This window comes from Rhododendron vialii, chromosome 9a (assembly GCF_030253575.1).
Source record: "Rhododendron vialii isolate Sample 1 chromosome 9a, ASM3025357v1".
Classification (NCBI taxonomy): domain Eukaryota; kingdom Viridiplantae; phylum Streptophyta; class Magnoliopsida; order Ericales; family Ericaceae; genus Rhododendron; species Rhododendron vialii.
Window position 1 is genome coordinate 29,812,992 of NC_080565.1, and position 19,727 is coordinate 29,832,718.

General features: G+C 37.8%; 2 protein-coding genes across 2 annotated transcripts; both read left to right on the forward strand.

The window, feature by feature from the left end:
- Nucleotides 1–2,306: 2,306 nt before the first annotated feature.
- LOC131301674 (GDSL esterase/lipase At4g16230-like) lies at nt 2,307–3,589 on the forward strand. Its single transcript, XM_058328055.1, has 3 exons — nt 2,307–2,526; nt 2,642–3,107; nt 3,202–3,589. Exons 2-3 carry the CDS (start codon nt 2,826–2,828, stop codon nt 3,481–3,483), a joined length of 564 nt encoding a protein of 187 aa, XP_058184038.1. The 5' UTR covers nt 2,307–2,526; nt 2,642–2,825; the 3' UTR covers nt 3,484–3,589.
- A 5,529-nt stretch (nt 3,590–9,118) lies between these two features.
- On the forward strand, nt 9,119–10,402 carry LOC131299776 (uncharacterized mitochondrial protein AtMg00810-like). Its single transcript, XM_058325353.1, has one exon. The coding sequence runs from the start codon at nt 9,119–9,121 to the stop codon at nt 10,400–10,402; it is 1,284 nt and encodes a 427-aa protein (XP_058181336.1).
- The last annotated feature ends 9,325 nt before the right edge of the window (nt 10,403–19,727 follow it).

The following is a 19,727-nucleotide window of genomic DNA, read 5'->3' on the forward strand; positions in this document are numbered from 1 at the left end:
TGATGTGAGACCTATTTCGGGGCCCAAACAAACAATCTGAGTTGTTCATTAAATTTTAAACATTTTTTAAGGGCTCTCGCAAAAAATCAGCTCAATCCGATATCTTTAGGTGCTCGATCCAATCATCTAACTTTTCATTTAGATTTTAGGATCCTGAAAAAGTTAAATGATTGGATCGAACGCTTATAGGTATCTGATTGAGCTGATTTTTGGCGAGGGCTTTCAAATTTTTTTTTTAGATTTAACGAACGGCTCGGATCTTTTGTGTGAAACCCAAAGTGGGCCTCCCATAGTGATCTGTGCACAATTGTTGTGCACAAAATTTGTTTGAGTAGACTTTCTGTAATTTGATGATTGATGTAACGAATTAATAGGCTCTGTTCAAAAAACAGGGCAAGGGTCCCTGCAGTGCTTTCCGATTTTTCTTTGTTATTAAGTACTGTAGTTTATAAATCACTTTTCAGTTAAAAAACAACTAATGTAATAGTGATGTTGAATCATTAATTCTTTTACAGTATGGAGTTAAGTAATGGATGATTTTCTGGTTTCAACGTCAGAAATTTTCGTTTTGATGCTTTTCCATTTTTTTTTCTCACTTACTGGTAAAATAAGATGGTGCAAGCTCAAAAAAGACAACTCAAAGTTATGAATTTCTGTAGTGTTATTTATGAATTTTTGTGGTTTAATACCAATTTTTTGGATTTGCATTTACGAGATTTTGTGGTGATTTTCGAATTTTTGTGGCTCAATATACAAATGGGCATGTTGACCAATTTTTAGGGGTTTTTATCCTAGCCTTGTCCTCTACTTTAATTGGAACGAAGTACTAATTAGATCCCTAGTTGTACGTTGGATTCAACACATTTGGCCAGCTCTCATACCAATTGATAAGTCGCCAGAAATGGAGTAAGCTGAATTACACCTTAGCTCTTGAGCTACAAACACTTCACACTAGTTAGTCTTGGTAACACTTTTTTTTTGGTTATGTAGGGTGTCTTGAGCCAACTTGCGCGCACCTCGAACTAATCCCTATAGGCCCTCCCACAGCCGTTTTACATGCTTACGCGTGGGGGTGACATGACCCTAAGAGTTGTTGGCCAGAAGAATTGAACCTAAGACTTTAGGATGGAGCTCCTATCAGCTTCCCATACTTACTACACTGCAATTGCATGTGTCAAAGTTACCAATATGAGGTGGAGACTAAACCTTAATTCGTATTAAACCAACCATGTTCCTTTAAATAGAACTTAGAAAAAGACCTTGACTTTTTAAGCAGGAGAAAACCTAAGGTGGGTGCAGTATATGCATGTGAAGCCAAGTGCGATTACAGGGATCTCATGTAAGATTGGTGGTCCTTAATTGATAGTTTTGATAGAGGGATAAATTTTGAGTATTAGTCCTAAGACTTCTTTGTATAACAAAATTGCGTGGTTAGACGGGAAAAAATGATAAATAGTAGATGGCCACCAAAATATTTTGTGCATTTTAGTCACATGAAGATTGTTAAACCATACACAAACCACTTACGCTACAAGTTGACATGTTTGTGCGGCCCCCCATCATGTGAGTGTGTGTATTAGTGTTTTCGTGTGATGTTAGCAAAATTGTTTAGTCCATTCCTCCTATCATCACCTAATTAACTAAAGATCCGCGTAAGTGAAATAAGGGTCTTACTTTGAAATAAAGGGTTAGCCTGGTGGTCAAGACTTGGAAGATAGAGGTTTGTTTCTACTAATGTTTCAGGTTTGATACCTCTCATGTGCTACCAATTATGATGGGACCTCTCTATAAGGAGCCTTTTCCTAACTTTATGTGAATTACTGCCAGTGGACGGCGAGATTTGAGTCATCGGAAATTTATTAAGATGGGCGTAAGTTAATTCGGGCACCCTAATTAATTAAGTTGTAAAAAGGAATAGGAGGCTTAATTTGATAGGATGACAACAATCTCACCTTTGAAATTACAGACCCAATAACGGGAGAACTTAATAAATTGATCTTGAAATCGTCTCATCCTCAGAGAAAACGTGACTTTAATCCATTGGTTGATGAGTCTTATAGAGAGATCAGAATACTATTGTGGTCATTCATGAAGAAATAAATTAGGAGATCCCAAAAAAGAAAAAGAAAAAGAAAAGATAGAACCAGTCACATGCATGCTCTGGCTCTTCTCTTTAAAGCCACAGGTCAATTGGCAGTAACATCAACAATTACTAATGCAAAGGGTTTTCAAATTTTCACGGTCTAAGTCACCTATAGTACTCACCTATAAATATGGGCACGGAAGCAAAAGAAATGAGAAACAAAGAGAGATAAAAGAAAGGCTTGATGAGTACTACTCAAGAAACAATGAGACTCCTCATGATATTGATCATCTGTATACTAGTCTTGATCCCATTTGGGACTCCGCAAGATAATGTTCCAATTGTGCCGGCCGTTTATGTTTTTGGGGACTCAACCGTAGATCCTGGCAACATGATTGGCATCCGTGATCCGATTTATGGCAACAATATAGCTGACTCCATGGGTATTCGTTTCTAAAATCCTGTATTTTATTTTTCCTTTGATCTCATCTTAAAAAGCCTAATTAGATTTGCAAGATTTCTTTTCCGAAATTAAATCATTTCTTCTTGTCGTTGCAGCTTCTTATCTCGGAATTCCAATAGTTCCGGGTTACATCAGTATATACCGAGATCACTCCAAAATGAGTAACGCGACTGGAGTCAATTACGCCTACCCGGATGCGGGCATTCTTCCCGAAACTCCATACCCGGGCAAGAATATTGTAAGGAGCAAGAATCAACTTCATTTTCCGCCATCTTGTGTATGCTAGTTGAACTAAAATATTGTTTCGCTTTACAGTTTGAGGAGGACTGGAGCTTCGATGGACAGTTGTCCAAGTTTAACCAAACTTTGCGGAATGATCTGCCCCAGATCATGGACCAAGAGGATCTTCTTTACCACATGTCCCATTCCATATTCATCGTTTCCTTTGGAAACAATGATTTTATGGCTAACTACCTACCCCCGAGCAACGGCACGTTCAGCACTTTGTTGCCGGAAACATTTGGGAAAGTGCTTCTGGATGCATTCTCAATTCGGCTAACGGTAGTTCACCTCTGAAATGAATAATTTAAACATCTTGCAGGTATAAAAACATCTATCGGTTTTATGAATTAATGCATCATTTTTAAACTTGCAGGCTCTCTACAAGTTGGGAGCGAGGAAGATGGTCGTAAACAACGTTTGGCCACTTGGATGCACACCACATTACATCAAATCATCAGACGCCTTGGACAGCTGCAACATGACAGTGAATCGATATCTGCTACCTTATAGCACCGGTATTCCCGGAATGCTTAGCGGTCTGGCCTCCTCTCTCGCCGGTTCGTCTTTCTCAAACTCGGATAATTTCGAGTTTGTGAGAGATTTGAAGAAAAACCCGGCAACCTACGGTAATCAGTCTAACAATGATCAAATCTGATATATGCTTAGTTAAGTTTTTGCCTCATAACCTTTATGGCACGCGTAACATATGTGTGTTTATTTTTGTATGCAGGCATAACAGACACTACGGGACAATGTAGGGGGACAAATTGTGAACACTTTTTGTACATCGATGATGTACGAACAACAGGGGCAGCGAACCGTGTGTTCGCCGAAAAGTGCTTCAAGGGGAGTCTGTGCTCCCCGGTGAACCTGATTGGGTTGGTGAATGGGCCTCCCACGCCTAGCTGATTAATCATTCGAGGAATAACTTCAGTGGTCTACTGCCGGTCGTGCTGTTTTTGTGTTTTCTAGTGTTGGTTGTTAATAAGGGTCATTAAGGAGTGTTTAGTTTACAGTTAGCTGGGAAAAATAGTCAGTTGTTTATTCTGTTGCAGAGCTGCATGTAGCTTGTGTGGTTAGACCTTAGTGGCCTTGATTAAAAGTTTGTTAAGAAGATGTGAGCTGAGCCTGGCCTTATAATGTGGCAGTTGTACCATTGTAACTCAAGCAGTTAAGAAATCAATGAGAAGAGATCTCCGTTTCTGTTACTCATTCATTCTTTGATCTACATTGACATTGCTTTTTTGCCTGATGTGGTACGTAGTTATAAATGCTTTTAGTCTTAACTGGAGTTAAGAAATATTTTCTCACGCTTTGTATTGATCTATACAATCCATTAAATAGGCTACAGGAGATGCAGATTACAAGTGATGCATGCAATACATTTGAAAAACTATCCTTAGCTATATCTACATCTAGTTGAAAGGGTTTGTTATGAAGGAGGGTTTCTTTTATATCCTTACCATTTACACGCCCCCCGGCCCAAGATGGTGCTCCCATTGGAGACACCAATATTGGACCTCAGAAGAGAAAGGTGGTGGTCGAGACGATGGTTTGGTGAGGGCATCAGCGAGCTGGTCCGTGGTGGCCGGCCACATGCGACACATGAAGTAGTCCCTTGGAAACCAAATCACGCATGAAATGGAAGTCGATAGAAATATGTTTCATGTGAGTTGCACAGACATAAGTGGCCCCAAATAGATCACCGGAGCTTTGGTGAGAGAGACCCCAAGCTCACCAAGTAAAAGACAGTAGCCAAAATAGCTCAGCAGCGGTGGCTGCCACGGCGCGATATTCAGCCTCGGTAGATGATCGAGCAACAGAACGTTGTTTGCAAGAGCTCCACCAAGATAAACAATAATGAGCTGTAGTGGAAGTGTGATCGTCATGATTTTCGGCCCAATTGGCATCTGAGTAGGCATGTAAAAATGGAGTAGTTTGACGTCTTAGAAAAATTTTGCTCTGAGATAACAGAGGAGTCTTTCGGCCGCTGTCCAATGCTTTTTAGATGGTTTGTGCATAAACTGCACGCCAAGAAAGATAATTTATTGGTGTTGGCTTTATGGGGTTGGGCTAACACAAGGATTTCTGAATGTCATGCTTGTGCTACTGAACTTGAAGGACTCAATAACATCACTTATATATGATGGTTTGTCCCATAAAACAGTGGGCTTGAGGAAAACTGGGACTTCTCAACTGAGAATTTTTAAAGAGATTATAAGGTTGGACCCTTTTCCATAGGTAATTTTAGGCACCAAAAAAAAAAAAACTGCCAGCTTCTCTTGACCCTTAAAATGGGCTTGATTAGTCCAGTTGGAAGCTTGATTTAGCTCCAGCTGCAATATGAACAAATGTAAGATGCAGTTTGCATTACTTTTTTCCTGCTCTGTAGGATGTTGACATGCACTTGAAACAAATCAACTTAGAAGGATGAAAATGGAAACAAATCAAGTAGGTCTTGACCATTTTCTGCTATTCTTGGAACGCTCTTCAACTTCCATGAAGATTTCTAAACCCGAAAACCACTCTAAGTAGGATGAAAAGGTAATTAATATATACAAGTCCTGCGTGCTGTCTGGAATGATAATCCGATATTTTTACTGAACTTTGGACCACAACAATTTTATCAAATCTCAACTATTTTGGGTGATTCTTGTGTTGAAATTGAAGCACTCGATGCCCTCTATAACTTCTATGAATAAACCGAAGCCTAAAAACGACTTTGGCTAGGAAGAAACCGAAATCCAAGAGTCTACTGCCTTTACCTTATTGTATGGTGAAAATCATATGGCCATAACACTAAGTAAATGTCGTGAAAAAACGTACTGGCATGGCTAGTCGTCATTAATTTAGGACGTTAATTTTTGCACTCCAAAATTTACCATCTGCACTATATAAGAGGAGTGTGAAAATCAATCCACATATGCAATTGATTTTCGTACTCCACTTTCGAAGTATTGATGATACATTTTCGAGTGCAAAAATCAATTTTCTTTTATACATCTGTTAATTTTTATCATTGGATTTTAGGATAGCTGGTGATAATATGAATCCAAGTTAAGGGTTTGATGGTAAAAACTAAAACATCACGGTAAATTGGTGATCTGGTCCAGTAGTGCCTCCATGCATCAACGGAGAGACGATCGAACAAAAATATACCAATGAGATGTAATTGAAAGAAGAAAGAAAAAAAAAAACGAAAAAACAAAGCTGGCACAAAATAAGCCTAGCTAGTACTAACCAGGGAGACAGATGGCAATAAATGAAGGGCGCTGCTATTCGCAGCTCTCTATTTTCTCCCATAACCCGTTAAAAATTTTCAATTATACTCGACAGTTAGTTACCGAAATTGAGATATATTTTCAGTATCCAATTACCGAAATATAATTTTTTTTTCAACAGCTATTTACCGAAAATGTATGTTTGGCAGTTGTTTAATTACGAAAGTTGAACATATTTTCGCCATGTAGTAACCGAAATATAATCTTGTTTTCAACAGCAATTTACCGAAATGTTATTTATGATTTTCAACAACCATTTACTGAAATGTAGTGGGCTATGGGAGAAATAAAGGGCGGCGAATAGCAGCGCCCTAAATGAAATACCCTTGTATTTATTTGCGGGGAAATTACAATAACCCCCCTTTAACTACCACTCGGCAACACATTGCCCCCTTCACCTATAAAATCCAACACTTAACCCCCTTTCAACTACCATTTCGATGAAATCATGAGGATGTCGTTTGAAGTCTGTTAATTATTTCGAAGGAACTCAAATAGTGGACTGCTTTGCCCTCATCTCCCCTTTCATATTAAAAACCCATCTCTCTCTCATCAACTCACCAACTCCCCCTTCAAACCCCACCTTAAGCTGCGCAAACAAAACACGCCCTCGGTAAAAGCGGCGGCACCATCGAGAAAACCTACCTGTCTGACCGGCCCCTGCTGCTACTCCCTTCCCCCATCCTCCTCTCCTTGAACTCCCTTCTGACGTCGACAAAATGACGACGTAGCTAATCGTCCGTTTCAATCTTCCACCGGACCGACGACTCATCTCTCTCTCTCTACGGAGGACCTGCTTGATCTTCCACAACTTGCGTGAGCCCAAGCACTGTTCTAGCATTTTGGGAGCTGAATCGAAGGAGCGAAGCTCGTACAGACCTCGCTGGGTGTGGCGAGGTTTTTGAGCATCGTTAGACCATCTCTCTCTCTCTCTCTCTCTCTCTCTCTCTCTCTCTCTCGTTGCTATGGAGGCTAATTCGAACGGTTCTACATCGTCACAGTTCTACCTCGTCGGCGTCATCATCATCGCCGTTGTCGACATCATCAACGTTTATGGGTTTGTGCTTCAATTTCTGATTGGGTTTTGTTGTAGTGTTTCCGATTGGTTTCCAATGGGGCGGGATTCAGATTGGGCTGGTTTCAGCCTTTCATGGATGGTTATTTTTTTTATCAAAAGAATTTTGTGATTTGAATAGTCATTTGGTTAGGCTGTTGGGTGGTGAAATTATTTGGAGTCTAGACAAAGGAAAAATTTGCACTTTTTCTTGCCAATTTGCTTAGAATCTAATTGAAATCTGCGTCTCATCTTGTATTTGATTTCGTGCTCCATCCGAGTCACTTGATTGAGTCGATTCATGTCCTGGTCTTCACAATACCAAACAACTGCAGCGGATTCTCCCCTCTCCTTCTCACTCCCCGCTTAGTAAACCCTAATTTCACAAACCCTAGCTGTCAAATTAGAACACACATTGATAAACTATCGTAGTCTATCACAGCTGATTTCTTCACGTTTGTGAAATCCGTGTTTCCTTATGCCTTTGACATGTGAGAGTTTTCGGAGAGTGGTGAGGTTGAAATCCTGCGCATTCCCCAGTTTGTACAATGCAGAGTAGGTATATGTAATGCAAAAGAAAATGGGTAATAAGGTAAATCCAACACTTCTGTTAACGGCATCCTCACGATTTCAACGAAATGGTAGTTAAAGGGGGTTAAATGTTGGATTTTATAGTTGAAGGGGGCAATGTGTGGCCAAATGGTAGTTAAAGGGGGGTTATTGTAATTTCCCCTTTATCTGCACGTGGACTACAAAAACTAAATTAGCAATATGATCGATGGTACTAATGTATTTCGTGAAATTTTCTCCATATTTAAGAGATCATTTCTCTTTAAGGTAGTCACTCAATTTTGCATCATTTCTCGGCACAACCAAGGTGATCAGCCTGCATCCCATTAGATATGTGTAAAGGAGAAGGAGAAGGACACAGCTGCAGCTGATCTCAACTCTTCTTCAATTGATAAAGAGGTGTCCACGTCAGCTGGTCCTAGTGGGTCTGTTTTGTAGTTAACAAAGTTGGTTAAGTGAGGTTGGTTAGTGAGTGAGTGGAGAGGAGAGTTGGTTAGTGGAGAAAATAGTTTGTTAGCTTTATATTGGTTGTAATCAGTTGCCGAGAACATCAAAGCAGATATGAATTGGGAAAACCCTGAGATTCCTCTTCTCTCTTTACGTTTACTTTGTTCTCTCTTGTTTCTCAAACCTCCTTTGTCCAAGATCCTGTTTTTCAGCTTTCTACTTTTTCTATCCCTCTTACTAGTTTTTTAGACATCATATAGACTGTAAATCCAATTATTCCATCATCTCCTGTTCATAATTCTTTTGTTCCTACTCCTGTTCCTGTGTTTGATTCTGTACCCTTTACAGTTAGTGTTGGTACTGATCTTCTTAGTTTACCTCCTCCTTGTTCTGTTCCTGTTTCTTCCCATTCAGTTCTACCTTCTTCTTCTCTTTCTTTGAGTATTCCTTCTCCTCCTGAGTCTCTTCCTTCTGTAGGTCCATCTCATTCTATGAGAACACGGTCTCAAAATGGTATCTTTAAGCCTCGACAGCCTCTTACCTTACTTACTTCAACTTCTTCATCTTCTTCTTTACCTACTATTGAACCTACACATTTTTATGAGGCAATACGTCACTATGTGTGGCAAAAGGCTATGGCAGAGGAATATAAGGCCTTAGTTAAGCAGGGAACCCGGGTTCTTGTTCCTCCACCTTCACATGGGAATGTTATAGGGTGTCAATGGATTTTTAAAATCAAGAAACACTCAAATGGCACAGTGGCACGATATAAAGCTCGGCTTGTAGCTAATGGAAACCAACAAACAGAGGGCATGGATTTCTCTGAGACTTTTAGTCCTGTTATTAAATAGCCCACACAGCGAGTTATCCTTAGTCTAGCTGTACATCATCAGTGGCCTCTTAGACAATTGGATGTTTCTAATGCATTTTTACATGGGATGATTTATGAGGATGTTTATATGAAACAACCACTGGGGTACAAAGATTCAGTCCATCCTGATTATGTCTGTAAGCTTTCCAAAGCTCTTTATGGTCTACAACAGGCACCTAGAGCATGGTATTCTATGTTCTCTAGTTATCTGGTTCAACTTGGTTTTCAGTCAAGCAAAGCAGCCACTTCTCTGTTTATTTTCACTCAAGGGATACATATTACTTTAGTATTGATCTATTTAGATGACATAGTCATCACAGGAAGCGATTCTTCTTACATCACATCTCTTATTAACAAGCTCAGTCAAAGGTTTGTTATGAAGGACTTGGGACCAGTTCATTATTTTCTGGGTATTGAAGTTACCACTTTACCTTATGGTCTTTTTCTTTCCCAAGCTAAATATGCCTCTGATGTTCTTAGAGCTGGCATGATAGACTGTAAAGTTGTTGGTTCTCCTGCCTCAGTTAAGCCTAGCATACCAGATTGTGATTCTTTTTTTCAAGACGTTTCCTTATATAGACCTTTGGTGGGTTCTTTACAATATTTGACATTGACTAGGCCTAAAATATCCTTTTCTGTGAATGTGGCTTGTCAACATATGCATGCTCTTAAGCTGAATCACTTTAAGGCTGTCAAACGCATACTTCGATACATAGAAGGGTCTGTTCATCAAGGGTTGCACTTTGTTCCAGGGCCCTTAACCCTCACAGCTTTTGCAGATGCTGACTGGGCAAGGGATCCAGTCGATAGAAGGTCCACAACAGGTTTTGGGGTTTTCATGGGGCATAATTTAGTCTCTTGGTGTGCCAAGAAACAGCACACCGTGGCTCGCTCTTCTACTAAGGCCGAGTATAGAGCCATGGCACAAACGGCCAGTGATTTGGTTTGGTTGCAACAGTTATTTTCTGAATTGCATATTCCATCTTCTACTCCACATGTCTTATGGTGTGATAACAAGTCTGCCATTGCATTAGCTTGCAATCCCGTTTACCATGCTAGGACTAAACACATAGAGATTGATTATCATTTCATTCGTGAACAAGTGCTGAATAGGCAGATTGTGTTATATCACATTAGTTCCGAAGCTCAACTAGCTGACATTTTCACCAAGGCTTTGTCTGTATCCAGGTTTCAGCTTCTAAAGTCCAAACTCATGGTAGCTAATCTTCCCATTCGTTTGCGGGGAGGTGTAAAGGAGAAGGAGAAGGACACAGCTGCAGCTGATCTCAACTCTTCTTCAACTGATAAAGAGGTGTCCACGTCAGCTGGTCCTAGTGGGTCTATTTTGTAGTTAACAAAGTTGGTTAAGTGAGGTTGGTTAGTGAGTGAGTGGAGAGGAGAGTTGGTTAGTGGAGAAAATAGTTTGTTAGCTTTATATTGGTTGTAATCAGTTGCCGAGAACATCAAAACAGAAATGAATTGGGAAAATCCTGAGATTCCTCTTCTCTCTCTACATTTACTTTGTTCTCTCTTTCTTGATCTTGATTTGATTTCTTAAAGGTGAAACCCTAACAATTTCACAAATTCTTCAATATGATCACCCGATTCAAAACCGTTCCATCTTGCATAAATACAAACTACGAATTCCCCAAATTAATCTGAAGTCTAGTAGTCCAATTTGTTTTCCACTCTGTAAACGACAAGCCGGGAACATGCCAATTAAGCCAATTGCTTGCATTATTTCTGATTTGCCAAGATCAAGAGGGAAATCATATGTTGGCCAGTTGATTGATATCGTACGGAGAACAAATGCCCCCTGAAGTAGGATGAACACATTTATCAACTATGATTTTGTTAGCAGCTTTGGTCAGGTGGAGCTCGTCCCAGAAGAGATAAGATGTCCGGTCCTCACACAAACCTTCTGTGGTCTTTCCGCTCGAGCTCTTTGGCTGGATAAATTCGGGCGGAGTAGGAGCGTTTTCTGGACAAAAAGGATTCCTGGGGGGCAACAACCCTGTTTTATCGACTTTGCATAGCCCGTTTTCTTGAGTTGCACAACATGGCCATCTCGTTTCTTTTAGCCCTGAAGATTGACAATATAACACTAGCTTGAAGACTTATTCTATTCATGTAGTTAACGAACACAATCATTTAAATTGGAAAGGTCCAAACTAGGGTGACTATTAATTGCTTTTGTTGATATTGTCTTGTGTTTATTCTTTCTTAAAAATAGGAAATAATTACAAAATGACATGGTGCTATACTATTTCAATGTTAAATGAATAGTACTGGTAAATGGTAATGAAGACATTACTATCTTTTGACTTAAGCGGGGATGGATTGGACAGGTTAGTCCTATTTCACATTTCTCTTATTCGATCTCTTTCAAAAGGAAATCTTTTGATTGCGAATGAGAGATGGAAAATAGGATTAACCAAAAGAACAACAAATTAGAGGTTGACTTACTTACCGTAACCGATAGGATTTTCAATCATGCTCTTAATGAGATCAAAGATTCTGGTTATCACAAAAGTTGATCCTTTCAGCATGTCACCCAATTCTTTAACCTTAACCTTCAGCTTGTTGTTGAAAATGGAAGCCAACTTGTTTGCATCGTCGACGCATGATCTGCTTCTTGGTTTAAGGCCGTTTATTACGTACGGGAAACAACCTAGTGGACCAAGTTCAGAAATAACCATCTTCCTTGCACCAAGGTTGTATAGATCCTGCACCAGTATATGGAAATTTGAAGTACAACAAAGAGGAAGCTGCAAAACATTACTATTTACTACTGTATTATCTTTACCCTTGGAAAACATCCTAAAGAAAACAAAAAAAAAAAAAAAAATGAAAACATCCTAAAGAATTTGGAGGTACCTTTAAGTTGTTTCCAAGCTTGTTTATAAGAAGGTCAGCAAAAGCTTCACCATTGTACTGACGACTGCTATTATAGTCTTCAGGCTGAAGATAGTTGTGGCTGTAATCTCTACTACCTATATTAATGAAAAATACCGCATTCGACAAGTATTCGGATAGGTTTTGCTTGGATTGAAATTTTGGCCGCAAATATTTTTCCAACGTCTCGTTGAAAAAACCCACTTGTTTCTCCATACAATGGTTCTTTCCCTACACAATTAAGCCGATTAATTTGTAACCCACACCTTGAAAACATTTATGTAGCAGACTTGCGCTTAAGGTGTCGCAATAAGTCGCTGGTCGAAGGTTTAGACGTTGTTTAAAAGAATAAAAGCTAAAATTTACCACACTTTATCTCCACGTTTTTAGTTTTTCTCCTTCATTTTTCTATACGATGGAGATAAAGTGTAGGTGGCAACGACAGATAGTAGAGGTGTACTTTTGGTTGATAAACAAGGAGGATGTGCTAGCTGGTGGATGTGGTGGAGAAATGGTGGTGGGATGGTGGCAGTGGTGCATAACTGGTGGATGTGGTGGCATATATTTTGCTGGCAGCTAGCTGCATGTGGTGGCGAAAATGATGGTGGTAGTGCTGCTTTGGGGCACAACTGCTGTGGTGGAGGTGGAGGTATTTAGTGAACATGGTGTGATGTCCAAAATAAATTTTGAACCTGCCGTTTATATTGTTAATATCAAATTTTAGAATGAAGGGGATCAACTTACTAATGCACTTTCGGTCTCAGGAAGAATGCCTGCTGATGGAGATGCATAGGTAACTCCGAATTTAGGATATAACCCCGATTCATCAAATGATTTTGGCATCCTTAAATATTCGAATGAGTTAGCTGCAAAATGTTGTTAATTATGACATTGTTTAGTCCCAAAATATGAAGAGATGTCTGTGGCGCACAAAGGGTATTAAAGAATTATCTATTTTATTTTACGAATATCGTTGTTAATTACTTGAAATGGGTCAAAAGGAAACTGTGTAATATTCTTTCCCACGACTAAGCAATATATAGTATCTACTTCCTTTTTGAAAAAAAATAAAATCAATGGAAGACTAAGATGTTGGTGATAGTTACCTATCATTTCCGGAACTGTCCTTCCATTTGAGTATCTGCAAGGGGTGTACCATATGCATTCCATGCCATAAGGCCCATAACATGTATTCATTCCGGATAATTCATCACTCCATTGGACGCCGTTGTCAACCGTTGAATCTCCAAATACATATATATTCGAGATATTCTTCGCATGGCATGTCTTGATGAAGAGCAGAAAATGCACAGTAAGCAGTACACATTGGAAAACAACTAATATGGAGAACGCCCTCGCCCTCGCCCGCGCCATCTTAATTTGCTTCAATTTATTCCTACAAAAAGTACAGTATTTCAATGCATGATACAGAAACCTCCGTTGTTGTTTTTCTAACTGGGAACTTGCTATTTTATCAGATGGCAGGCAGCAAACAGAGGATTATTACGCAAGTTGTTTACTTTTTCATGATCCTAGGCCTAGCTAGCAAGCAAAAAGATGTAAAAGTCCCTTGGAAGTATAGTCATGATAGTAGATTTTTAGATTGAATGTAAAAACTTAACGGTCAAAATATTCATGCCTAGAAAGAAAAACAGAGATGTAAGGAACAAATTAATAAGATGAAAAAAACTTAACTGAAAAGAATGATAGAAGATGATTTTTATTTTTATTTTTTTTTGGGGGTGGGGGCATATTTTATAGTTAACTGAAATCCCAAACCCCGCCCCTCATGGGGATTGGGCCTTGGTTTCCACCGAGGGGAGACATGAGCAAACCATCTCACTAAGCATGGTTTCTCGATAGAAAAAAACTTACCTTAAAAGAATGATAGAAGATGAAATTAACCTGGTTGTTCACGTACAATCTCTAAAATGAATGTGGGAAACCTATCTTATAAATAGTTACTATAAGCTAAGTTTCTGCCATTGTGCTTAGTTAAAACTGTCATCTTCAATTTTAGAGATTTAATTAATTTAATTCTGAGATTAAATGTAATTAAGGAGAATTCCTAGTGGTATTGGTTCTATTCAAATCGACTTCTTCTGTTACATACTTAGAATTAACTTCACGTAACTATAGTTTTAAACTTTTAATATTGAAGAATTCTCACCTGGTCTTTATAGCAATATTCTAATTCCTCGGCTAATAAAAATTGCAAACAACTCCAAATATTGTGCGAGGAGCAACATGAAAAATGAAAATGAAAACGTCTATGCCATCCATAGGATACAATGTATCGTCGGTTGTTTAATATCTTTTAGAGCTTAAAATTAACAGCCAGATATTCTTTGAGGAATTTATCAAAAGCGAAAGTTTTTAAGTTCGTGATGAGCATTTACTTAGTAAGAAATTAGTAGATGTCAAGACTTCTGAATTCTATAGGTAAATATTTTACGACAGATATAAATAATGAATTGCAAAATCTTAATACACATATAAAATAGTTCTTAATTAGTTATTATGTCACGTATTTCTGGATAAAAAGATATGAAAAATCGGGAGTTCTCCTCTTAGATGTTGTGGGCCTGTTTTCTCGGCAGGCTTACAGGTTACAAGGTAGATCAAACAATAGCCCATCTAGAAGGCCCAAGTTTTGTAAAATATATACCGGATTGCAGACTTGGTTCAGGAATGTTGGGCCAATCTCACTGCACGTAAAAATTTTACTTTGTTATCAAAAGGGCTGCAAATGAGTCGAGCTGTTCGTGAACTGTTTGAGGCTTGACTCGGCAAAAACTCGTTTGAATTCAATTTGGGTGCTAAACAAGATGAACCTGAACCTCAATTTTAGGCTCATTTAATAAATGAGCATAACTTAAACCAGACAGTATTCGGTTTGATTAAGCTCGCGAACCTGGAGTATATGTTACTCTTTAGCAGAGTCATTAGGATGCTATAACTTAGTAAGTAAGAAAACTAGATAGATAATCCATTGAGCTTTTACTATGTGATGGAAACTGTCGCAATATGTTTTGTTAATTGGAAGACATTTAGAATCCCTACCTCTATTTCTATTAATCACCATGAATGTCTCTTAGGGTTCCTTCTTATATTTAATTAATCGTTGGATTGGATCTAATCAATTTTATTAATCTGTAATTGATGTGGCAGTTTAATTTACATAGAGAGATGCTACATACACTACTATTCATCTACTACACCGTCCATATACCCATCAACCAATACCGTCAACCAATATACCCATCAACCAATACCGTCACATAAATACCGGACCTGAAATAACTCATGATCATTTAAGACTCAAAAAATCATAATCACCACACATATACCCATCAATCAATACCGTCACATGCACTACTGTTGCACACATCCCTCAGCCAAATCTTCTCTCTATTTCGCTTTCCTACATAGTTTAAGAGGCATTCCACTTTCTTTCTAAAAGTGCTTTTGAAAAATAAAGTAATTTCAAGTTTAAAAATTATGTATTTACACAAATAATTTTTTTACCAATATGTATTTTATTTGATAGATTTTATTAAGATTTTTTAAACGGTGCAAAAAAATCAAAAAATTATTTTTCATTTTCATAATATGTGAGTTTGAAATTACCTTCTTTTTAAAAAAGATGGTTTAGAAAGAAAGCAAAACGGACTCTAAATACCTCGAATCAACTCATCATCATTTAAGGCTCAAACAATCATAGTCGCCAAACAATGCCATCACATGCACTGTTGCTTGCACCTCACACCCTACGTACTCTCTCTCTATCTCATCAACCAATACCATCACATGCACTGTTCTTTTCTCCCTCTAAGTTCGTTTACATGTCATTGTTGCATTTATATATGCATGACCAATGTATAACTCTTTGATTAAGAATTCAACTTGAGCCCTGTATCCCGGAGTTCCCATTTTGTCCCTCAATCCATAAATGATACTACTCAAAACACCAAAGAAACTCATGTGCCACTATTAAAGTACATACCATGTTGCTTGACGTCGAAATAAAAAAGAGAGTACATACCATGTAATTGAATTTAAATTTCTGCATCATTTTTTAAATTGACAAATATAAACACATAAATCAGAGTCCTATTGTTCAGGGATGTACTACATCGAGCGCTGTAGAACATCATCCAAATTGTCCAAAAGTGTTTCAATATCCGAATTTAAATTTAAAAAAAAATCCTTCTTTTTAAAATCGTAAGAAAAATATTTTGTTTCATTACTTCCTTACTAGCAAAAACCCGTGCTATGCACGAAATGAATTTGTATATGTGCAACTAATATAAATTCATGAAGCACATGTATTTGCTTTATATAATCATCAAAACATAAAAAATTATTCACAACAACATGCTAATTGTCATAAATGGTTAATGAATTTTTTTTTTATCACTCATGATGAATGAAATTTTTTAGTGTCTCTCCCGTGCATTGTCCCCAATTACCATCTAAACAAAGCAAACGTGTTTGGTTGATGGTCAACAAACTTGCATTCAGTGAATGGTTTTGTATTTCGAAGCAGTTTTTGACAAGGGTTAAGAACTCATTTTGAGAACAACCAAACGTTACCCACATAGATTGTTAGCCCATTGATTCATTTCAAACCTTTGCGAACATTCCCAAATGTACCAAGTAAGGATAGAACATACCAAAATGTACCAAATAATACCAAGTAAAGCAACAAATAGTCAATATAATTTTATTGGAATCCTAGAAGCCAAACCAAAAAAATCATGAAATACCAAACCGAGCAGCAGAGAGGCAAGCAAAAATCTCAGTTCACGAAGTTAACTAGCCCCTCAAAATTAAGAAATTGGGTACTATTTCATTTGATAAACAAAAACGACTAGCTTAATGCCATTTATAATAAAACAATTATATGATGTACGTTAATAAACTTGAGCACCAACAAGGTTTATAATGTTTCTAGGATAGCATAGTGTGCCATTGAAGCAGTTCAACAAAAACACGTAGTTTGCGGCTTGGGTGGCGTGAACCACATCAAAATAGAGGTATCTATTCCTATCGGTGCATGGTATCCCACCAAAATATTATGAAAGGCAACTTCATGTGGTGTTGCTTATCCCTGGAAGCACCTAACAACAAACACATGAAGTTAGCCTATAAACAATAGAATGATGAGACACCAAAATATAATAAAGCTTCAAAAATGGTGCTAACAATGATTATAATTCACTTACAACCCTTACCATATCTTCCGACATTTCACTACAAGAAAAATGAAAATTAGTAACGAAAAAGTGGCGACGAAATTTAATTTTGTCACTAAAAGAGTATATTTGGCGACGAAAAAATAAATTCGTCACTATTTTGATAACTTTCGTGACGAAATAATTTCGTCACAAATTATGCCTGTTTAGCGACGAAAAAAATATTTTCGTCACTAAAGGTACCCATTTAGCGATAAAATACATTTTTCGTCGCCGAAAGCTTAAAAAAGGTGACAAAATTATTTTTTGTCGCCAAAGATAATCATTTGGTGACAAAAAATATATTTCGTCGCCAAATGTGAGCAATTTAGTAACGAAATATTTTTTTTGTCACCAAATGCTTAACTTTGGTGACGAAAAATAATTTCGTCACCATTTTAACGCTTTCAGCGACAAAAAACATATTTCGTTGTCAAATGGGTACCTTTCGTGACGAAATTTATGAATTGCGCTTTGTCACTAAATGTATTTCGGACATAACTCTTTACTAAAATTTCCGATTGAGATAATTCAAATTGGGTTTGAACAATAACTCAATTGCCTACAACTTTCATGTTTATCAAAATTGCTAATTTTAATATTTAAAGGTCCAAAATTACATTCGAAATATATTTTCATGTTAAGCATATGTGTTATATATTAGATATTTCAAATATTTACTGAAAAGTGTGTGTAGTGCAGTTGGTTGGAGCTTGCGCGAAAAACTCAAGGGACTCGGGTTCGAAACCCAGCAGGAGCAAGAAAGATAGATTTCTTTTCTCATATGAAAACATCTTTCGCAACGAAAAATTTCGTCACCGATTTCCTATATTAGTGACAAAAAATTTCGTCACCAATTTGACCCATCGGTGACGAATTTTTTCGTCGTCAAAAAGCACAATAAGTGAGGAAAAAAATTTCGTCACCAATTATTCACTTTTTGGTGACGAAATATTTCGTCATCAAAAGGCACTATAGGTGACGAAAAATAGATTTCGTCACCAGGTAGGAATCCTCGACAACCGTTAGTCGACAAATTTTTTTTCGTCACCTATATTATTTGTGACGAAAAACATGCAATTTGTGACGATTTTCATTCGTCACCCAATTGAATTTTTCTTGTAGTGTTTGACTTCAAGTCGGAAACAAAACGGAAGTCATTGGAGTTTGAAAAAACGGACTCAGGTAGATTAGATTGTAACTTCATCAGAGTGGTGGGGAGGCTATTGTTGTACATCATCAGCAGTAGCTTGATGCTCTTGTTGTAGCAAATAGCCAATGGGTCAGACTGATTCGTGTACATTGGTGTGCACCCCATGGGGACAAATATTGTCCACTACAAACTTTTTCGCTCCCAATTTGTACAAGGTCTATCCAAACAGAAAATGTTTGTTAATCCATTTACTTATATGCAATAAACTAATCATGTACAAGACAAATGATTTGGGAGGAGAGCTCGCTAGTCGATTACCGTCACACGAAAGTTCATTCAATAGAAACTGCGCAAAGACCTCAGGCGTCAATGTCCATAGTGTTCCATTATTGGGTTGAATGTAGTTCAGGTTGTAGCCATTGACAAACTAAAATTAGGAAGATGAAATGTTGTAGATATTGTTGAAGCTCTACTTGGTTGAACATTTTGCTCAAATCATTACTCAAGGTGGGATTGATTTTACTGATTTGGACATCAAATATATCCAACTGCCCTGAAAAAATTAAAAAATGTAAAAGTCAAAAGCAATTTGAAAACACATGTATATTTGGAGAAGACGAGATAAAGTACTACTAACACTTATATTTTCAATTCGTGGTAGAATCCTACACCCAGCATACCCGTAGTTCACTCCAATTGTGGAACTGCTAGCTTGTGGAAGGTTCTTGTACGAAGGGACAAGTGGAAGCCCAAAAGAGTGGCTGCTAATTTAACACAAGTTATTACTGTTTTGTTAGGAAGATTTTACATCAGTACATTAAATGGCCAAAAAATGAATGATGGGAACAACATTTACCAATATTGTAGTTGGGCTGTCGGCAATGCTTTCCATTACTACACCGTCTAGGGACCGAGGAATTGGGCCCAAAAATACTCTATGGTATACTTGTAAATTTGAGAACTAAATGGTCCATTTTGATCAGCAAATTTATCTTACTAATTCGAATCAAGTTTTCCACAGCAAAGACCATTGACTAAGAAGGTTTTTGTTTTGCTCGGCAAAACAAAATTATTAATCGTTGAAAGTAATTTACACAAAATATCAAAAAATAAATATGACAACTTGTCCCATTATATTAATTTACTCATGTTGTTCCGTGCCCGTGCTTTTTTTGTGCTCGTGCTTATTCCGTGCCTTTGTTGTGCTTGTTCCGTGCCTTTGTCGTGCTTTTTTCGTGCCCGTGCGTGTTCCATGCCGTTGTCTTGCACGTGCCATGTTTTTCAAAACAACACATTAACCACATCCACCTAGAGTTATTGGTGACACGCTTTATTCACTGACTTCATCGAGTAAGTTCTTGATATAATATTTCAATATCTCATTTTAAATT